General features: G+C 42.8%; 1 protein-coding gene and 1 non-coding gene across 4 annotated transcripts in view; both read left to right on the forward strand.

Annotated features, from left to right (window-relative positions):
• sdk2b (sidekick cell adhesion molecule 2b) overlaps positions 1-20,995 on the forward strand; it is a 966,819-nt gene that overhangs the window by 811,170 nt on the left and 134,654 nt on the right. For all 3 annotated transcript variants that reach the window (XM_080208817.1, XM_080208815.1, XM_080208816.1), the window contains 2 exons: positions 224-388; positions 6,918-7,058. In XM_080208817.1, the coding sequence (XP_080064943.1) occupies positions 224-388; positions 6,918-7,058 (306 nt within the window). The remainder of the gene's footprint in view (positions 1-223; positions 389-6,917; positions 7,059-20,995) is intronic.
• On the forward strand, positions 17,234-17,425 carry LOC145356726 (U2 spliceosomal RNA). The gene has a single exon (XR_013889199.1). It is a non-coding gene; the product is annotated as a U2 spliceosomal RNA (small nuclear RNA).

The raw sequence follows: 20,995 nt of genomic DNA on the forward strand, positions 1-20,995 counted from the left end.
AACGTACAGGTAACTAAAACATGCATTTGTGGGGAAAAAATTTGACCCTGATTACTAAAGCAGTATAGCATGCTGTGGCTGAAAAGATTTATATGCTAATATACAAAAACATGATTTTTAAGGCTGGAAAAATGGGATCATCTTATACGCCAGGTCAATTTATATGCCAGGATTTACAGTAATTTGTAAATATTTGTGACAACACTACTTTTGTGTTTTCCAGACGAAGGATTGTGGGATATTCTAATTAAGGATGTTCCTAAGGAAGTGACATCTTATACCTTCGGCATGGACATCCTGAAGCAAGGTGTGAGCTATGATTTCCGAGTAATAGCAGTGAATGATTATGGATATGGAACACCTAGCTCCCCTTCTCCATCAGTTTCAGGTATAGAATTTGCCTCTTAAATTATGTTAATGTTAGTGTAGAGCTTGTTTGAATCTGAGCCCTCAATTATCAGTTACCCCCTGCGTGAAGTTTCTGTTCATTTAGCAGAGCTAAATTTAATTAAGCTATGATGGACGCCATGCAATGTTAATGGTTTTTTTTAATTTGTCTAATTTTTTTGGTTTCTCCATTCAGTTTCTGAGAAATTTTTCTGCTTTTGTGCAGTTTAAGGCAGCTGTTAAAGATTTAGAATTGCTGTAGGTACCTTGTCACATTCAATGGCATAATTTGCTCCCAAGCAATCATGTAAATACATCCTGTTGGAGACAATCCCTTGAGGAAATGGATCCCATGTCCCATTATACTTCAGAGATGACTCAGACTGCCACAATCTATCACAAAATATTGCAGATGTTAGAAAACTGAAACAAACAGAAAATAATAGAAATACTCAGCATGGAGTGAGAAACATATCGATCATTTAAGATTCCTCACCTTTAGTACAAACGTTATTACTAATAACTACTTGACCTAGGAGATGGAACAATATACACCCCAATGGGCCTTAGTCCAAATCACAAAATATGATGCATCTCTTTCCCTCCCAGGGTAGGATCTTTTTTATGAACTTGACAGCTTATGCTTAAAGAACCTACAACGAACTAGGTGTACAGTCATCACTGCAGATCATTCCTATGCCTCAAAAGCGCTTGGAAACCTGCCGAGGAAACAGGCAATCTGACCCATCATATCAAGTACAGTTTCAAATATTGTACAGTGGTCAGCTGCATCTATTCAAAGGCCTCTAAATATGGACATGTTTCCTATGTCCAGATTATCTCTCACCTGCAGCTTTATCCCTGGTTGGTAGTTGGGTACTGACCCCAGGTTCTTGCATAGTGTTATGATGGCCACAGGGGATCGTCAATAGATCTCTCTGTGGGCCTCATGAAATACAAACTCCTCTATTAGGCGAGGAACTCAGCTAATAGGGAAGGAGCAACAAGGGATTTAAAACCAGCTGGCTCCACTCAGTGCGGCAGTCAGGGCTTTCATGTACACTTTGAATATCTGTACACTTCCAAGCTGTACTTTGATCACATTATAAATAAAGGGTGATGGTGACAGAAGAGTGGCCTTAGTATTGGCAACAAGGTTAGGAAAATTAGGCCACCCCTGAATGACATTTTGCGATGTACACTGGTCTGTGGAATTAACAATGTGATAGTCCAAAAAACATTATTGGTAGAATCCAATTTGGTTCTAAATAAGGTCATTGAGATAGCTCTATAATTGGAGAATGCAGACAAAGAAGCTCAGGAACTACAGAGGACACTGCTGTTTGATGTCCCATAAGTGAATGGGGAAGGGATCTATGCAATGTTTATCTCTCAATTGAGAATGATGGTATTGGTAAAATATCCAAGAATCCCTTACAGCCATTGAGCCCAAGTTGCAACATCAGGGAGTCAAGGGAGAGCAGGGACAGCCTTCAGACTCTTAAGAAACATATTCAAGAAGGTTATAAATGTCAGATTGTGGACTATTGCAAGTGCTGCAGAAGACCACAACTGAGGCATAGATACGGGGAGAGTCAGAATGCATGCTATTTGGAAAAAAGGCCAAGGCCAGTACCTGACAGTACCTTGCAGGCAGACTCACAACCAGGAACAGGGACAAAATTGCATCTCCACAATAAAGATTACCTCCATAATGGTGGCGTTGTTAGTAAATTACCATCCATTAAAAATGGGAGCGGCAGAGAAATGGATACTATTCAGTTGTATATCTTTCCAAACTGGCTAATTCTCTCCAAAGCCATCGATGATTGCTGAGCATTTTCGATTCTACAAATGAAACCAACTTGAAGGAGAATCTATTGCACAATTTGTGGTAACTCTGAAAAGACTGGCTGAGCGCTGTGAGCTTGGAAATGTACTCCAGGATGCTTTACGTGATTGGCTGGTTTGTAGCCTCTGGCACAAAGTTATTGGCTGAAAAGAATTTACAGTTTAAGTCTACACTACAGACCACAACTTCCAAGGAATTAGCCACCAGAGAAACGGTGCAGTTGGGTGTCAGCACCCAACACAAGGTAGCAGAAGCCCATTTCAGTGCTGCATGTAGAATGCTGCCCATGTTGCAAGACAGGCCACAAGAAATCAAATCATTGGACAGGAGGCCCAATGTTGCAAGTGAGTGGGTCACATTGCCCAGAATTGGTGGGTGCAACTAAATCCAGAGAGAGGGGAAAAAAAGGTTCATGTTCCCAGTCATGGCAAGGATAGGGAGTCAGCTGATCTGCAGAAGGAGCAGACAGTCCTAAGCAACACAGGCTCAGGAAAAACATTCTGTCGGTACACAGTGAAGCCAATCAGTTCTGAGTTCTCCCTAAACTGGAAGGGAAAACTGTGAAAATGGAAGTGGTGATTTTGTCTTTGGTTCCCAAAGCAGTATTCTGGGAGAAGTTAAAAGCCCTGCCATGAAACCTGCAAAGATCACATTACAAACATATCCCAAGCAAGTGCTTCTCCTCAAGGGTATGTATAAGGTACAGTTAAGAAATGTACAGAATTGCCACTATATGTAGTGAAAGGTGAATACCCTGGATTATTTGGACACTCCTGGTTACATCAGTTGAAATTGAACTGGGGCATGGTAAATAGGCTGGTGGACTTGAACACAGTGTTACAAGCCCTGTTGGTAAAATAAGAGTGTCTTCCAAGGAATCCTTGGAGAGATGAAGGGCGTCAAGTTTAAACTTTGGTTGAAGCCGGAGACCTCTCCACTACCGCCTGTCGTTGCATCTCCACCAGTATGCTGGCATCCTCTTCCAGTGGCTCATCTGACTAGGATTGAGTAGGTGCTGGTCTTCAGACGTCCAAGTGCCAGAGGTCTGGGCTGTCCTTGCCTCCAGCTGCCGCAGGAATGGCTCAGTGAGGTGTTCTCCAGAAAGTAACCCCTAGTCTAATTTGGAGCTACAACCCACTGAGATGTGTGTCTTTGCACTGGCAGAGGGTGTGGATGTCTACTTTCTGGTTCTTTGTGAACTCCTTCATATTCAGACGTGCTCCTAGGTCTTCGAATGCTGCTCAGCTGCATGAATGGCCTCGATCTGCTAATGCCTGCAAAGACTAGCTGACAGTTTTAGTGGATGAACTGAAGCTATTTGAGAGTTCATTTGACTCATTGTGGCTGTCAAGATTTGATGCATACTAGGTTGCTGGAAGATGCTAATCTTTGCAGTGCCAAGGTGTGATCCCTATTCTTCCAGCAATGTCTGCTGCAGCCTCAAATTCTGCAAGCGCAATGATCTCTGCATCACCTCGCCTGTCTGGGCTCACACTGGTGTGCCTGCTTGCTATGTATGAAGGTGAAACAAAGGCATGTGATCAGAGGGATGAAGCAGGGGTTGGGTGAAATGCATGTCCCGTGTGTGGTGAACCAGAGGATGGTGTGTGAGCAACATGACAAATGGGATCTAGGTGACGTGAAAGTGTCCAAGAGAGTATGAGTGTTGATAAGTGTCCCCAGCTAATAGATGTTTGAGATCCATGAAGCGAGCAGACATTTGAGTACATGATGCCATGCTGAGAGTTTGATAATGGAAGGTGTTGAGGGAGGTCTGACTCTGGCAGAGTGAATGAATTTGTTTATCTGTTTCCTGAACTGCATGGCACTTCTGGCATGGTTGTCAGCCACGCAGACCTCCTGGGCAACAGCCTCCCAGGCCAGAGAGGTGAGGTTGCTGTGAGTCCTCAAGTCATGCCTGGGATAGAGAGCATGCCTCTGTGCCCAGATACCTCCAATCAAGGCCTCGAGGGCATTGTGATTGAAAAAGGGCACTTCTTGAGACTGCTAGCCGTTTGCCTCTGAGTTCCAGACATTCTGCATGGTCTTAGAAAGACAAGTGGGCTGGGGAGAGTTGTTGCATAGGTGTTTAGTATGCGTGCGGACCTTTGAACATGCCAACCAATGGCAGTTGTACAAATCGTCTCCCAGATGATATGGAGAGATACACACTTGCACAAAATTAAGGAGGTTCCAAGCACTGAATTAGGCGTGACATCATGCCATTCCGCTATGTTGCCACCATAACCTCTACCACTGCACTTAAAGAAAAAAAATGGAGACACCTGCCCAAAGTTTCACAAGCCCATCTGGAGAACTCACTGCTGATATGTATTTTTCTGCTAGTTCAAGAATGTAAGCAAGCTCTTTCTTTTTATTGGCTTGAGATTGTACTGCTCCTTTTCATTCTCTCTGTTCTTGATCTTTTCCCTCTCTGGGATGTTATTTTACTTCCTGTGTGTGTTAATCTCTTTTTCACATTATACTTCCCCTTTTTGTTGCTGTTCTGTCTTGGTCTATACTTTGAATGTTTCTAACAGAAACACTTTCCTTCTCTTTTGCGTTGATCATGTTTATACTATTCCTATTCAGCTGATAAACATGTTAACTTTGATTCTATCCCACTTGATTGGGTCATATTTTTAATATTGCTTTTTCTGTTTTGTGAACTTCAAATTCAACTGTGTGTAATGATCTTTCTCAGCTGTATAAATCAACATCCCATCTAACTTTCCAATGTTATATGTTCAGGGTCCTCCATAACTACCTTTTCAGGTTTCAGTGACATCAAGTGCTCCTATACATGTGCCCCATGTCCACTTGCATTCTGAAGTTTACTGACATTGTCCAATATCTATTTATATGATAGGTTAAGTCTAGCGATATAAAAATGCATCCTCCCATGGAGGGATAATCAGTAACCCTACAATGAAACAGTTGCACTCCTTTGGTATTGGATCTTACCCAGTCAGCCACACTTCATACACAAGCCTGAATATGGTATTTAGCATTGCCTTACCTTATTTTCATTTGCCTTCCTTGACTGTGCATCTTAATACCTATGATGATCAGTAATGACAACATCCATCAGCTTTACCCCTCCCTCTCCTGCTGACCACTGACCCTGTCACCTGTCTTGTCTGTAAAAAGCCAACTAAACACAAAGCAAGAGTAGAATTTAGGACGTTCTAATCTGTGTGCTTCAGTACAAGCCCACTTACCAACTGACTTCATTAAAAAAATCTCTTAATTCCAGTGGACTTAAATTTAGAACTAAAGTATGATTTGAAAATGTAGTGTTCCACATGGTAATAGATTATAGGAACAAAGGTGAAATTCTTCAATTTCAAACAGCCTCTCATATCAACTTTGCTGTATTCTAATCTTCCCCATGACATCAAGATTTCCTACAATATTTGACATTTAGTCAGGTAATAATTTTGGGTTGTTAATTTTTGAATCCATATTTTAAACATGCTAATTTTGCTGACTGACTAACTATTACAGTTTGTTATAAAATGGTAATGTCTTTCAACAGTAGTACTTTAGAACAAGTCCTGTATTATAATAAAGTATTCAATACTGTAAATGATTCACCGATGTTCCACATAACATGTCTATACTCCATACTCATTCTATGAAATAAAACTTTCAGTCTGAGTTCGACAATTTTACATAAGTCCGAGAGGCAGAGGTTTCTGATCCAATGTAATAAATGTATCAATAATAATATAAAAGTTTCACAGAATATATTGTGAGAGCGCCGGAGGGGGGTGGGGAGGATACTGAGGAGGGGAAAGGAGAAGAATTAAGGGAGGAGTAAATTAAAAAGGCAGTGAAGTGGATGTACTTTAGAAGGCTTTTGAAAGAAAGGAGAGTTCCAAATATTATTGGTGGGGTAAGCTGGTAACATATTCAGTTCCAACTAATACAAGCTTTTAGCCTCATTCATATCAAACTCCTTTTAGGAATGCTTATGGTCTGCAGATGGTGATGTGCAACGACAAGCTATCCCACACATGATCAGCCAACAAGATGGTATTTTCATCAGCTCTGTGCTCATATTTCTCTTCATGTGAAGGCTATCTCTTTATCTGAAGGCTATTGCTACTTTTTTTTTACTTTCTGATGAGTAAGTCAGAAAAAAGTTGATTTTTCATTAGCATTAAAAAGTTCAAAATCAGATTAGTTAAAATACTAAACTGTAACTGTTAATTTGTCTGTTGTGGTCAGCACTCAGTTGACTAAATTCCACAAAAAGCACATTCGTGTGTGTTTATGCATGCAAGCTCCAAGCCTCCTAATGTAATCTATTCCTGCAGTTAACACAAATCGACAGCAGATTTGTCATCATTCAAATAAAAGTAATTTGGATTTACAGAAATAAACATGAACGCAAGCAATGAGTGATTGGACAGAAAGAGCCACATGTGTTTCATTTGCATTCATTTCCTGAACTGGTCTATTGTGTTCATGTAGAAATCCAGAGAGTGAACTTTACTGGTGACGATAGACAAATACAGGACCAGCAGTATAATGACACATCTAAATCAAAATTGTCCTTAAACTGAAAGATGTAGTAATTGCTGTGACAGTACAGTCACCCAACTTATTTAATTTTTAATTATTGTGAAGGTGCACTTATTTTGATTTCTTCTCTTTTTTTTAATTCTTCTAGCCCAAAATGCAGCCCCGTTTTATGAGGAATGGTGGTTCTTAGTGGTTATTGCCTTGGTTGGACTCATCTTTATCCTTCTGTTGGTGTTTGTGCTGATAATCCGTGGACAAAGCAAAAAATACACGAAAAAAGCAGATTCAGGTGAGTACGTGAGAATTTTCGGTCAGCTCACTAAGTTCATGTGAAAATAGGATTTAAATTGAAGTTAGTAAAGATGGCTTCCTCTTTTGAACAATACAACACTATCTCAACAACACGCACAAAAACATCAAATTTGAAAATATGTCAGCCATGGTATAATTTTGCAGTGAATTCTGTTAATGGAAGTTGCAAACTATACAAATAGACCATGCTTTGGGAAATGGTTATGACGCACCCATAGCTCTGCTTTAAATACTGCAAATTTGCATGGTGGATACAAACACAAGCTCTAATGTCTGTTACTTGAATCAAAAGGCAGCACCATGGCACCATTTTTTTTTTGTTGTTATTCCAATTCAATCAAATCAAGTCCAATTCAGAGTCTCAACAAGTTGAGACATTCCCTATCCAAGCTGACAAGACAGGGCTCTGACCACCTGTCTTGGGCTTGATCTACATGATCCAAGCTGATTGGAGTAGGCATAGCTCCTCCTCCGAGGCTTGATCTCATTTGCATCTTAGCCAAAAGGCCGAGATGCCGCTTTTAAAAATTGCTTCAAATAAAGCTGAAATGTAACCCAATGGCTTCAACCAAGCACAGCATGTCAACACCACACTTGATCTTAGCCAAAAGACCAAGAAGTGATGGCACTGTAGTTAGCACTGCTGCTTCACAGCTCCAGGGACCTGGGTTCAATTCCTGGCTTGAGTCACTGTCTGTGTGGAGTTTGCATGTTCTTGTGCATCTGCATGGGTGTCCTTTGAGTGTTCTGATTTCCTCCCACAGTCCAAAGATGTGCGGGTTAGGTTGATTGGGCGTGCTAAATTGCGCCTTAGTGTCAGGGAGATTAGCAAGGTAAATACGTGAGGTTATAGGGATAGGACCTGGATGAGGTTATTCTCAGTGGAGGCTCAATGGTTGAATGGCTTCCTTCTCAACTGTAGGGATTCTATGATTCTTGATTACTGTTAATTGTGCACAAATGTAAAAATAAAATCATGTTATACAGTGAATGAGGACAAGTTCAATTACCAATCACAAGTCCTCCTGAATACCGTTTTTTTGCTAATGTCAAACTACAATTGTAAACAAGTTGGCCTGATATATAGGCAGGTTAATCAATTAAGTATTTGAGCTGTTTGGAGCATGTTTTACCCCTGATTTGTGCAGAGCTAACTGATTTCAGCTAGAATACCAGTTGGACTTCATTGATTGGTCAGTGCATAATCAGAGGTTTTTTTTTGGCTCCTGATCATTATTCACTGACAGTTGGAAGTGTGGGTAGTGGGTAAGAACAGGTTCAGATTTAGTTGTGTTGGTCCCTGCAGTCAAATAGCCTATTCATATTTACAATTGTGGCTCAAAATTAAAGCATAAGTTAGTAAGATAGAAAGCACAACAGAAGTGAATTGGGAATAGCTGCAATGTCTTGTAAAACACAAACATTCACTGCTAGCCAAGATGATGTAATTTGGAAGGGCTCGGCCTTGCTGTTCCAGGCATTTAGCCAACCTGAAAACAACTCGGAACGCTTGACAACATCCCTACAAACAACAATGCTACTTTTGAATATGGAACTTTCTTAACATGTAATTAACAAGGTCCAGTGGATTTTGACACTGTTCTGTAGTCTAATTTTTTCTCAATACGACAAGACTGCATGGTGGGCATGAAATATTTTTCAGTGCCCCGTAATTAATACTTAGTTTTGGCACCTTATGGCTCAGTGGCCTTAGGTGGTCAATAGCTGAGCTACATAGAACTGATTGATTTGGTCTCTGCTGAGTTCACCGACCTTTGCCATGGTAATAGAGTGCTGTGATTGACCTTAGTGCCCCAAAACTAAGGATAGGGAAATTGGTCAAGGTTCTCACTCCTATTTGCTATCCCTGTTGGGAATGTGTGTATTAGTATCAGGCAAGTACTGGATCATGTTCAACTAAGGTTCCACCCATCCACTCTCTTGCCTTATGACACTCACTATCAAGGCTAGCAAATGAGTTATTATTGTTGGGTGAAGGAACTAAATCCCAAGTATAGATGTAACATGGAGACATTTTGTAACAGTACAATATATACATAGCACGTAATCAGTTTACTATTTCAGGCAATCAGAAATATGAAAAGGAAAGAATTGTTATGATTTTAAGTTTATTTTGGATGAAAATCAGATTAGATGTATACCCATCCATCCATTCCACCTGCAAGGTACAATGCCTTTTGGCTAAGATCAAATGTAGTATAGACATGCTGTACTTGGTTGAAGTCATTAGGTTACATTTCAGTTTCATTTGAAGCAGTTTTTTAAAGCGGCTTCTCGGTCTTTTGGCTAAGATGCAAATGAGATCAACCCTTGGAGGAGGAGCTATGCCTACTCCAATCAGCTTGGATCATGTAGATCAAGCCTAAGACAGGAGGTGAGAGCCCTGTCTTGTCAGCTTGGATCAGGAATGCCTCAACTTGTTGAGACTCTGATTTGGATTTGATTGGATTGAATTGGAATAAAAACAAAAAAACAATAATTGCAAGTGTTCTTGCAGGTTCCCAGCTACAGACCTGAAGGTGAACTTTAACTTTGGGCAAAGGACAGCTGGTAGAATAGGGAACTCCATTCTAAATGGAGATCTTATGCGCAAAGGAAATGTGTCCTGGTGTGCCAAGGATACATCATCACAGTATCAGTGGTGCTGGAACTATATCTGTATTTCCTGAAAAACCAGTCAACAAATTAACCGTGAGTGTATTTTCAGCCAGCTGCTCTATATCTGATATGAACTTGAGAAACAGTACCTCTGAAATTTGATCTGTCAGTCAAAACTGGAAAACATCACATGATTGTGACTTTGTGTATCATTAAATGTTAGTTTTACTTTAAAAACAACTCATTAAATACCTGGTGTATATTGATATCTCAACAAGTAGAAAGTAGAGATTGGAATTTTATATCCTTTCCCTGGGCTGGTAGTAGGGCGATGATGTAGAGATGCCGGCGTTGGACTGGGGTAAACACAGTAAGAAGTCTCACAACACCAGGTTAGAGTCCAACCAGTTTATTTGATAGTAATCTCACTATCATTACTATCAAATAAACTGGTTGGGCTCTAACCTGGTGTTGTGAGACTCCTTACTGGTAGTAGGGGGTATAAAATCAGGTGACCTGACAGAGGCCACGATGCCCCTCATTACCCACCTCAACTGGAATTTTACCGTCGGCAGGGTTGGCATCAGGGTAGGTGACCTATTTTTGGGCTGATTAATAGCCATTCAAGGATCTGCTCCTTCTCCCAGTAGTATTTTCCTAGCAGCTGAGGTGCCCACACTACCTGGGGATGCTGCCAGGGCATACATGGCTGTGGATACAACACGGATTTTCTCCTGGGAACTCTGTGTCAAACAGAAAATCATGCCCCCCTCCCCTACAAAGGTGATCACAGCCCTTGCTTGTTTACACCGCTACCCCCCCCACCCAAACCAGCCTACCAATCATATGCTTTGATCCCCTCACTGGGGTCTGACTCGCTTCAGTGCAGCCATCCCCACTCATTTTGCACTTGGATGTCCTCCAGAGCTTCTCATGTGGGACTGCTGCAGTCCCAGTAGTGGCCATCATCCCCAGTGATGCACCTGGGAATGGAGAGCAACCAGCCATCTAACTGGCCAATATCTCCACGAGGCTGGACATCCTCCCACACATGGGCAGAAGGCACAACCTTAGTCACTTTACAACCAGACAGTGGTTAAATTTGGTCTTATCTTTGTGATCCTTTTCAGCCAGAGGTCACCACCAATGTGAAAAATCCCAGCCACAGGATACTCATTCCACTGACATGGTGGTGCAATACTAGCATCAAAAGCAAAACACAAAATATTTGCTGCAGAGATTTTGCTAAAAGCCACTTGGGCATATCCACAACCCAAACAAATCTCTTTGCCAGGTACAATATCAACACAAAGAAGGTTGAGTCTTTATATTGTTCCCCATTATTTTTTTCCCCATTCTTTTTGTCTCCTGAAGGTTCAGAATCTTTGCAGGAACACAGCTCAGTAGGTACAGGGTATCCTCCAGTAACTTGCCCAAATAGCTATTATTTATGTGAGCCTCAGCAGTGACTGTAAACAGGCTATTCAACTGCAGGCAGGCATCACAACCAAGTTTCAACCTGTCTTTAATTGATATTCAAACACACACTAACCACAGGAATTTCTGGAAGGTGACCAAATGGAAGAAACATGATTGATTACCTCGTCTTGCTTTAAAGGGATGGAGGGCAATGTTATCACCTCTTAACATTACATTGGCTGAGGTCAGCAAACTTACCAAGTACAGGGGTTGCCACAGTCTCTGTTGTTGAGATGATTATCAGATAAATTCATTGAATCATTATGCGTGTCAGCATCAGGCATGGCTCAATTGGGTGCATTCTTACCTCTGAGTCAGAGTGTGTGGCCTGAAGTCACATTCCAGAGACTTAAAGCACAAAAATTCCAGGCTGACATGCCAGTGCAATACTGAGGGAATACTGCAACGTCAGACATGGCTTAATCAAGGCCCTCATGTGGTTATAAAATATCAACACTATCTAAAGTTCAAAGAAGAGCAAGAACATAAGAACATAAGAAATAGGAGCAGGAGTAGGCCATCTAACCCTTAGAGCCTGCCCCGCCATTCAATAAGATCATGGCTGATCTGTCGCTGCTCGGTTCCACTTTCCCGCCCTCTCCCCATAACCCTTAATCCCCTCTCTTATCAAAAACCCATCAACCCGCGTCTTAAAAATATTTAGCGAGGCAGCCTCCACCGCTTCAACGGGCAGAGAATTCCAGAGATTCACCACCCTTTGAGTGAAGAAGTTCCTCCTCAACTCCGTTCTAAACCGCCCCCCTTTTATCTTGAGGCTGTGCCCCCTAGTCCTACTGTCTTTTTTGAGCGGGAAGAGTCTCTCCACCTCTATCTTATCCATCCCATTCATCATCTTATACGTCTCAATGAGATCTCCCCTCATTCTTCTAAACTCTAACGAGTACAAGCCCAGTTTATTCAGCCTCTCCTCATAGCTCAATCCCCTCAACTCCGGTATCAGCCTAGTAAACCTCCTCTGCACTCCCTCCAGGGCCAAAATATCTTTGCGCAGGTGCGGCGCCCAAAACTGCACACAGTACTCCAGCTGCGGCCTCACCAATGCCCTATACAGCTGCAGCAAGACCTCCCTACTTTTATATTCAATCCCCCTCGCTATGAAGGCCAGCATCCCATTCGCCTTCCTGACCACCTGCTGCACCTGCAAGCTGGGTTTTTGCGACTCATGCACAAGGACCCCAAGGTCCCTCTGCACCTATTCTTTCTCCTGTCCTGGCCAATATTTATCCCTTAATATTTGTCTTTTAATTAACATAAAAAAACAAATCTTTTCATCATTATCACATTGGGCTGTGACTTCTGAACTGCCCAGCATCAGATTGGTAGTGTACCCCAAAAATGCGCTGGGGAAATCCCTCCCAAAATTCAAAGGTAAGGGTTTGCAGTTTTTCAGATGTACAAACTTCCTCTGGGCAACTGTCCTTCCCTGGGAACCATCCATTAATGTGGTTTAATTCACAAACTTTGGATATTTCTGGCTGTGTTACACAAATAGTTAACTGGATAAAGTTAGAAGAATTAATACCTCTTCTAACTTCTGGGTAACTATTGTAAAGGCACTGACCAGCCCCTCATAGGCCTTTCCCACTCCCCCAAATCCTCCAGCGGAGTCCCAAACCCTCTGACAACTCCTCCCCATAGGAATCCCCCAGCAGCCCCCAGCCGCAACAAGACCACCCCTTCTCCTCCCAATTACTGCCCCACAATGAGACTCATCACCTCCCCAATTTCACCATGGGATTCCCCAACCAAACCTGACATACCCCATTCTTTGATTACGCCCATCTCCAAATCCTTTCCACTTACCTCAAACACTCACCTTCTTCCTGGCTCATCAATGGACATTTAAATGTACCTATTTACGGCAACCAGTACAAAAAAAGGGGCGTATCTTCCTTCAATCCCACTCTGCGATGCTGGGCTCAAGGACTGTTGCATTGCATGGATCACACAAAGTCTGTGTCAGCAAGTTGAGTGATACAATTCCACAAGAAAATTCATGTAATTGGGTATGGAGAGGTAATCAAATGCAGATTACCACTCTGAGGAAGCAACAGCTCATCGCTATTCATGGAAGCTTGTGTGAACTGGCTGTCACCTTTATTATGTTGTAACAGAACTGCACCTCAGAAGGACTTCATTGGCTGCAAAGCACTTTAGGACATTCTGAGATCATGGAAATGCTATATAAATGAAAATCATTGGAGATAGGGCCTGGGTAAAAGTCAATGCAGATTTGATGGACCAAATGGCTTTCTTCTGCACTGTAGGGAAACTATGATTCCATGATGAAGTCATTTTGTGTCAATCTGGTCACCCAACAGTTTTAGACAATAGAATTATAGAGATATACAGCAAGGAAACAACCACTTCAGCCCAACTCATCCATGCCGACCTGGTTTCCTAAACTGAATTTGTCGCATTTGGCCCACATCCTTCTCAATGTTTCCCATCTGTGTACTGTTGTGCCTGCCACACAGTCTATTTTAACCTTTAAATGATGGACAAAGGATTGAGAATAGATTTCTTGTTAGTACAACCAATATTTATTTAAAACACACAATCAATAATCACCCACCCAACCAACAATAAGCTATGTTACAGAAAATACTAAAGTTCAAGTCCAATACTAGACCTTGACTTAACTCAAGCAGATATTGCCTTTATCTGTGCACTGGTCTCTGTAGTCCTCTGCATGGTCTGGTCTGGCACTCTGGTTCTGGTCTTCCTTCCTTCTCGAGTGCGTTAGCTCTTCTTGTACTGGTTGTTGCTGGTGACAGTCATTTGTTGTAGCTTGTTCGTTGGGTCAGAGAAAGAAACAGCTTCTTCTGTTGTGCAGCACCTTTTATCCCTCCTTGGTTTTGAGTCCTTTTGGGTGGTCTCTTGATTCTTGTCAATCAATCGATCAGGGCTTGATCACCCTGATTGATAAGAGTCCAATCAGATGCTGCCACACCGATCTCTGGGTGTGTACCCAACAGCTATGCCTATAGGTGCTGGAGGCACGTAGATCATGTACCTTCCTCCCAAATAATGGGGTAAGGCTCCCCTTTGTCTGGTAAACAAACAGTTTGAACAGAAAGGCCCCTTTGTCCTAGAGATGGCCCATATCCTGTGTATTCAGTCGTCTGAGTTGCAGCCTAGTTATCTCTGTCTTTTAGGCAGAGCCTGTTGTTTTAGTTCTTGTCCAATTGTCCCAGAGTGCTTTACAAATTGCCATTTTAGGTGGCCCATTTGGCCACAGTACCTGTCCAAATGTCTTTTAAAGTTGTCATTGTACCTGCTCCACCACCTCCTTCGGCAACTGATTCCAAATACGCACCACTCTTTGTGTGAGTTTAAGAATACCAATGCTTTTAATACCCTGTTGATCTTCCATGGTACACTTGTAACAACACTCCAGCAATATGGGAAAGGAACATTTCTCATTGTCCAGTGATTTGCTATGACTATAGTTTAAATCCCTGCAGGTTCTGCTTGTAATTCTCAGACAGTGTAGTCTTCAGTACTGTTACAATTCCTTTGTGAAGATGTACGTCTGATAAGAGTTGAATAATTGCATGTTTCGGCATCCATGCCATTTTATCAAGAGATCTTTTCAACTCCCTGGTTTCTAATAATCTTGAAAATAAATCAAAGTTTCCAAAGGTATTGTCATCAACCATCAGAAGGCACAGTCCAAACTGCTCCCTTTCAGCTTAAATCCTTTAAAGCGGATCATCTTATTTATATGTAACAAATCTGCCTATTTATCGGCAACTCAGTTCTAATTTACTGCAAATTCACACCTCCCTCAAATTCAGCGACGGCAACATTTTACCAATAATTGTCATAAGAAATGTGCTATCTGGAAGGTATTTTGTTCTTGGCTAATTGTAGCTTCATGTTGCTGAGTACATCAACCATCTGTTAAGTGTGATGGTCTGTAGGTGAGCGCATTGCAGGACAGTCTTTGAATGACTGAGGAAACACCTCTCATTCACTGCAAAAAGATGCTAGATTACATTCAATTGTTGAACTTGTGCCATCTATAACCAAGATGATTCATGCAACTCATTAGCACCTGAGGAGAGGAAATGGCCTTGAGGGACAGGCTGGTGTTTGTAGCAAGGGAAGTCACAGAAAGTGAGAAACCAAGCCAGAAAGCCAAGACAGCTGTTTAGAATTCTATTCCTGCCCAACTGTAGCAAACAATATTCCAATTGTTTATTGAAAGATTGGTGTTGAGAAATATTCTGATCATTTTCTGGCTCTATATTTACAAATCAACTATTTTTTTAACATGTTATTTGAGCGAAAAGACAATTTCAAAATGATAGTGATGCAGTCTGTCTCAGCATGCACAAATGATAACATGGATTAAAATGTTAACTGCACAGGTTTCAGCAATATATAATCAAAAAGCAATTTCAATGTTTTCACTGAAGAAACTGCTCAAATGAAGGTATTTTGATAAATGTGTGTGTAACGTATCAAATGATATCAGATGATTGTTGGAATCTTTATGGCAAGGCTAACTTTGCAAATGCAGAAATACTGGAAAGAGCACAATGTAATCTATTTCGTTGCTTTATTGCCTTTAAGGATTGATCCCTTTAAGGATCAATCTGTAGAGTAAGGGTTACATGACTCAAGGAACATGGTGGGGGAATCATCTTGTTAGGCAGGGGCTTCTGTACTCAAAGTCATCTCAGAAGCTGATTGCAGCCACGAAGCTGCAAGCTTTAGTGTAGCTTTAACCTGTAAATAAATGAGTTGTGTTTTTCCTAAACTAATGAATGAGCATCTTTACATTTGGCAGCAAAAACTTAAAAGAAAATTCTCAGACTGTGGGCATCCTGTTTACACTGAAGTTGAGTAAAGTTGAAAAAAGATAAGGAGTACTTACCAAGTTGCCCCTCTTTGGACGGATAGATCCATTTGACTCTTCCACAGAGGTCTAGACATAGTACATAGTGCCTTGGGTATTACTTCCAGGTGAATGAAATAGGAGGAAAGACAACGTACCCAAACATATAATCTCATTCACATCTCACAACCCCAAGCACGACTGTGGTTAATTCTCAACTGCCCTCCAAGGGCAACAAAGGATGGGCAATAAATGCTGGCCAGCCAGCAACAGCCATGTCCCAAGAGTGAATTTAAAAGAAAATCAGTCAGCACGTGGGATTGGTGAAGTCACATTTCCAGTCTAAACCATCAGTCATACTTCAGAGATTCAAGTTTAATTCAAGGGGGAAAGCCTCAGGCAAAATAATTGTGACTTAATCGCTAAATTGAAACAGATGTTGGAGTATTCCAATTTTGGAGTCACCTTGAATGTTATGTTTTGGGACAAATTAGTCTGTAGAGTGAATAATGAGATGATTTAACCTCACTTACAGAGGTCAATAAAAATTTTAAACAAGCAATGAAGACAGCACAGGCATGGAAAACACTGGAAAAGGTGCCAAAGAGCTACAGAGCATGCAAAATGGCACCATTCATCAGTTAGAACAGTGACACCAAAACTGAAGAACTGGATGTGAGGCAGGAAATGAATTCAGCCACAAATAAGATCAGATTTAGAAGAGATAATCAATCAGCAAAGTTTGAAGTGGAATTTACCGATGTGGTGGTAACCACTTCCCTGAATCCTGCAGGTATAAGAAGGCCGAGTGGTTTTTTTGTCTTAAGGGAGGCTCCTTAAGGCATGGGTGCCGAATCCAGTCTACCGAGTAGCCCATTAAATAATGCATTGCCAGTATACAGTGTGGAGGAGTCTAGCACCAATGATTTAAATATTCAATCATTGTTTATTATAAAAGTGAGCAAGATAGCCCATATTACAGCAATGTTCTGGGTAAATGGGAAGCATATTAAGATGGAATTTGATACGGGGCATCAGCTATGATGATAGGTGAGCAAACATATTCTTGAGACAAGAATGAACTTAGAGTACTGTGGCCAAGTTAACAATCTGTACTGGAGATGCAATAAAAATAGTGGGCGCTGCAATGGTGCCTGTAAGCTATGTGCAACAGTCTGCCCAACTCCATCGCTTCTCGGCCTCTTAGCTAAGATCAAGTGTAGTATCAACATGCTGCACTTGGTTGAAGTCATTAGGTTACATTTCAGCTTCATTTGAAGCAATTTTTTAAAGCGGCATCTGGGCCTTTTCGCTAAGATGCAAATTAGATCAAGCCTTGGAGGTGGAGCTACACCCACTCCAAACAGCTTGGATCATGTAGATCAAGCCCAAGACAGGAGGTGAGAGCCCTGTCTTGTCAGCTTGGATCGGGAATGTCCCAACTTGTTGGGACTCTGAATTAGCTTTAATTTGACTTGATTGGATTGGAATAAAGTTTAAAAAAAACAGTCTGCCCAACTCCCTGTGATCGGAGCGACAGGTAAAGGGCCAAGTCTTCTCAGCTGCAATTGGCTTAAGGAAATCAAGTTAAATTGGACTAAGATTTTCCAAGTGCAGGAAGAAAGACTGCTCAAACTGATAAAGAAATATGAGAGTGTCTTCATGGATGAATTAGGCAACATAAAAGCCTTACAGGTGAAGATCTTTGTGAACCTAGAGGGGCGATCCCTCGATTCTTTAGGGTGATCCTGTATTATGTGCTTTATGAGAGAAAGTAGATATTGGGCAGAATTTTTCCCACAAAAATGGTGAGGAAACCAGCGCAATCAATGCTGATCTATCCGGCACAGTTGGACCGTAATCGCCCCACACAATCCACTGAAACCCCTCCACTGTGAAACATGCAGGTATGGAGTCCTCAATGTGTGACTTGCCTAAACTTCCTGCAGCTGTGCAGTGTTAACAAGGGGGAGCTGCATTTAAACGCTCCCTCTGCACTCACTGCCAGTCACACCAGGAGGATTGCAGTGAGACCAGCCCCACATTTCCTGAAGGGAGACCTAGGACGACTTCTGAATGCCATGGAGGAGAGATGGGCATCATGTACCCCCAAGAGGGTAGATGACCTAGGAGCAAGAAGTTGAATGTTGCCTGGATGTGGTGATTGCGGTGGCCAGTGCCTGACACTGAGGACCAGTGCCCACTGCCACAAGAAAATGAACAACCTCATAGGGGACAAGGGTGAGTGTCCATCTGTCTCATCCAGCCTCTCATATTTAGAATGTCCACAGTAATCCACTTCCTGACACCCTGTGGTTATCCAGCACCAAACCCCCAACATCGTCCTCAAATCCTTCTGGCACTTGCCATCACAATCTTAGCCTGCCCAAGCATGGCACTGATGCATGCCATTTGTTTCTGAGTCCCCCGGCCTGCTCGCCATCAGGCTTTCAACATTCCTTCTCCTGTCTCTGCAGAAGGGAGCAGTATAAGACAGAGATGGAAGTTCACAAGTTGTGACTCCTGACCCCCTTCGAGGTGCTCATGATGGAGCTCTCAGGGAGGCACCTGAGAGAGGGGCGGTCCTCAGAAGTTGGCATCCTTCCTGTGACCCCCTCCAGCACCTCAGAGGAGAGCTTAGAGGAAAGCACCAACCAAGCATCAGGGGCATCACCCGCACCATCCATCAGTTTAGAGAAAAACATCTCAGGGACAGAATTAGCACACTTCCTGGTGAGAATCATAAAGCCATTGGTGCACATCACATAGAGGCGAGAACATCTGAGGGATCAGGAAGGCAGAGGTCTGCTGGAGGGAAATTGCTGGCTCTCATGCCACTGAAAACTGTTCTCACGAAGCTGCTGAGATGTAGAAGCCAGGGACTGCAGATGGGGATGTCAGCAACATTCTGGCAATTGCAAATCTGCTTGGAGGAGTACCACAGCCTTCAGGCGCAGGAGATTGCATGGCACCCAAGGCAGCACTGCACAGTGGAAATTCTCATGCAGAAAATAGTAATCATGGGTGGAAAGGTCCAAGCATAGCTGTGCTGCTCAGGACCAAGGCTGAGGGCCTCTGGACACAGCAACCAACTGCACAGGGGCTCCAGAATTTCATTCAAACTCGAGTACAATTGCCAAGGGCTGCACACCATGGTGCAGACAACATTGTGCTTCCAGGACTGGCAGCATCAGATGATGCAGAGGCTTCTGGAGCTAACTCCAGCTGCGCCTCCATCCCATGGACTGTCCCGGGGCCCACAGGGACTGTGAGGGATGAGGAGGTGCTGTAGGACTTTCCACTCAGGAGACTGAAGCAGTCTCCAGCTCTTTGAATCCACCCTTCCTGACATTGGTGCATGTTATGGACAGCGGGCTGAACAGGGTGGCACAACTGCATCCGTGACACCCGAAAGTCAGCCTGATCTCCCCAGATCCCAGTCCTCCAGAGGGTACCCCCCCAGGGCAACAAAGACCACAAGGTGGTGGGGGCGGGGAGCGAGGAGGAGGAGGAGGAATCAAGCGGACTGCCTCCATCTCTGATGCATCCTAGACATAACATCATGCCACATAAAATTAAGAAGCTGTAGGGTCTCCAAGAGGTCACAAATGAAGGCAGACACTATAGTTAGGAATAGGGTAATATGCACCGTAAATAATCCCGATCAAAGAATATTGCATCCCAAAGCTGAGATTCCTCTGGCATTGACCTCTTCCCCACAGGGAGTTTCATACCCCATCTGTACCCATGGAGGCATAGAGCACTGGATAGAGTAGGAAAAGCTCTTTAGCCCATTGAGTCTGCACCAACAATAACTGCAACTACACTAACTCCATTTCATGGGGCATTGGCATCAGTATTTGAACAGGAGGGATCTATACCATTGATACAATCTCCACTGAACTGATCTGGGACCAGTGTTCTAGCAGAAAGGATAAATAGGGTGGTCACAAGGACTTTAAACTAACAAGTGAGAGGGGAAGGGAAGGATAAAACCAGAAGAAGTATAATGGTAAATGGAAACCAAAACATTAGGTTAGTTTGTGAGGAGAAGATAAACGGTTAATAGATGAACAGACAGGACCAGGCTAATGACCATCAGAGAGTAATAATGGATGCCAAGATATGTGCAGAATGGAGTGTAATTGCTTTCAATGGGTGCTATTCTGATTGGCAGTTGGTGACTAGTGGAGTGCCGCAGGGATTGGTGCTGGGCCCTCAGTTATTTACCATATATAGATGATCTGGAAGAGGGGGCTGTGTAGGGTGACGAAATTTGCTGATGACACAAAGATGAGTGGAAAAGCAAATTGTGCGGAGGGTGTGGAAAGTCTGCAGAGGGATCTGGATAGGCTGAGCAAGTGGGCGAGGACCTGGCAGATGGAGTGCAATGTTAGAAAGTGTGAGGTTATCCACTTTGGCAGAAATAATAGTAGGAGGGATTACTATTTAAAGGGAGAAAAGCTGCAGCATGCTATGGTGCAGAGGGACCTGGGGGTCCTTGTGCATTGAGTCGCAAAAACCCAGTCTGCAGGTGCAGCAGGTGATCAAGCAGGTGAAAGGGATGCTGGCCTTTATAGCGAGGGGGATAGAATATAAAAGCAGGGAGGTCTTGCTGCAACTGTACAGGGTACTGGTGAGGCCGCAGCTGGAGTACAGTGTGCAGTTTTGGTCACCGCACTTGACAAGGATATTTTGGCCTTGGAGGGAGTGCAGAGGAGGTTCACTAGGCTGATACTGGAGATGAGGGGGTTGGACTATGAAGAGAGACTAAATAGACTGGGTCTGTACTCGTTGGAGTTTAGAAGGATGAGGGGGGATCTTATAGAGACGTATAAGATAATGAAAGGGATGGATAGGGTAGAGGTAGAGAGATTCTTTCTGCTCAGAAAGGACAGCAGGACTAGAGGGCACAGCCTCAAGATAAGGGGGGGGGGCAGTTTAGAATG

This window comes from Carcharhinus amblyrhynchos, chromosome 21, assembly GCF_965287045.1.
Source record: "Carcharhinus amblyrhynchos chromosome 21, sCarAmb.v2.hapA, whole genome shotgun sequence".
NCBI classification, from domain to species: Eukaryota; Metazoa; Chordata; class Chondrichthyes; order Carcharhiniformes; family Carcharhinidae; genus Carcharhinus; species Carcharhinus amblyrhynchos.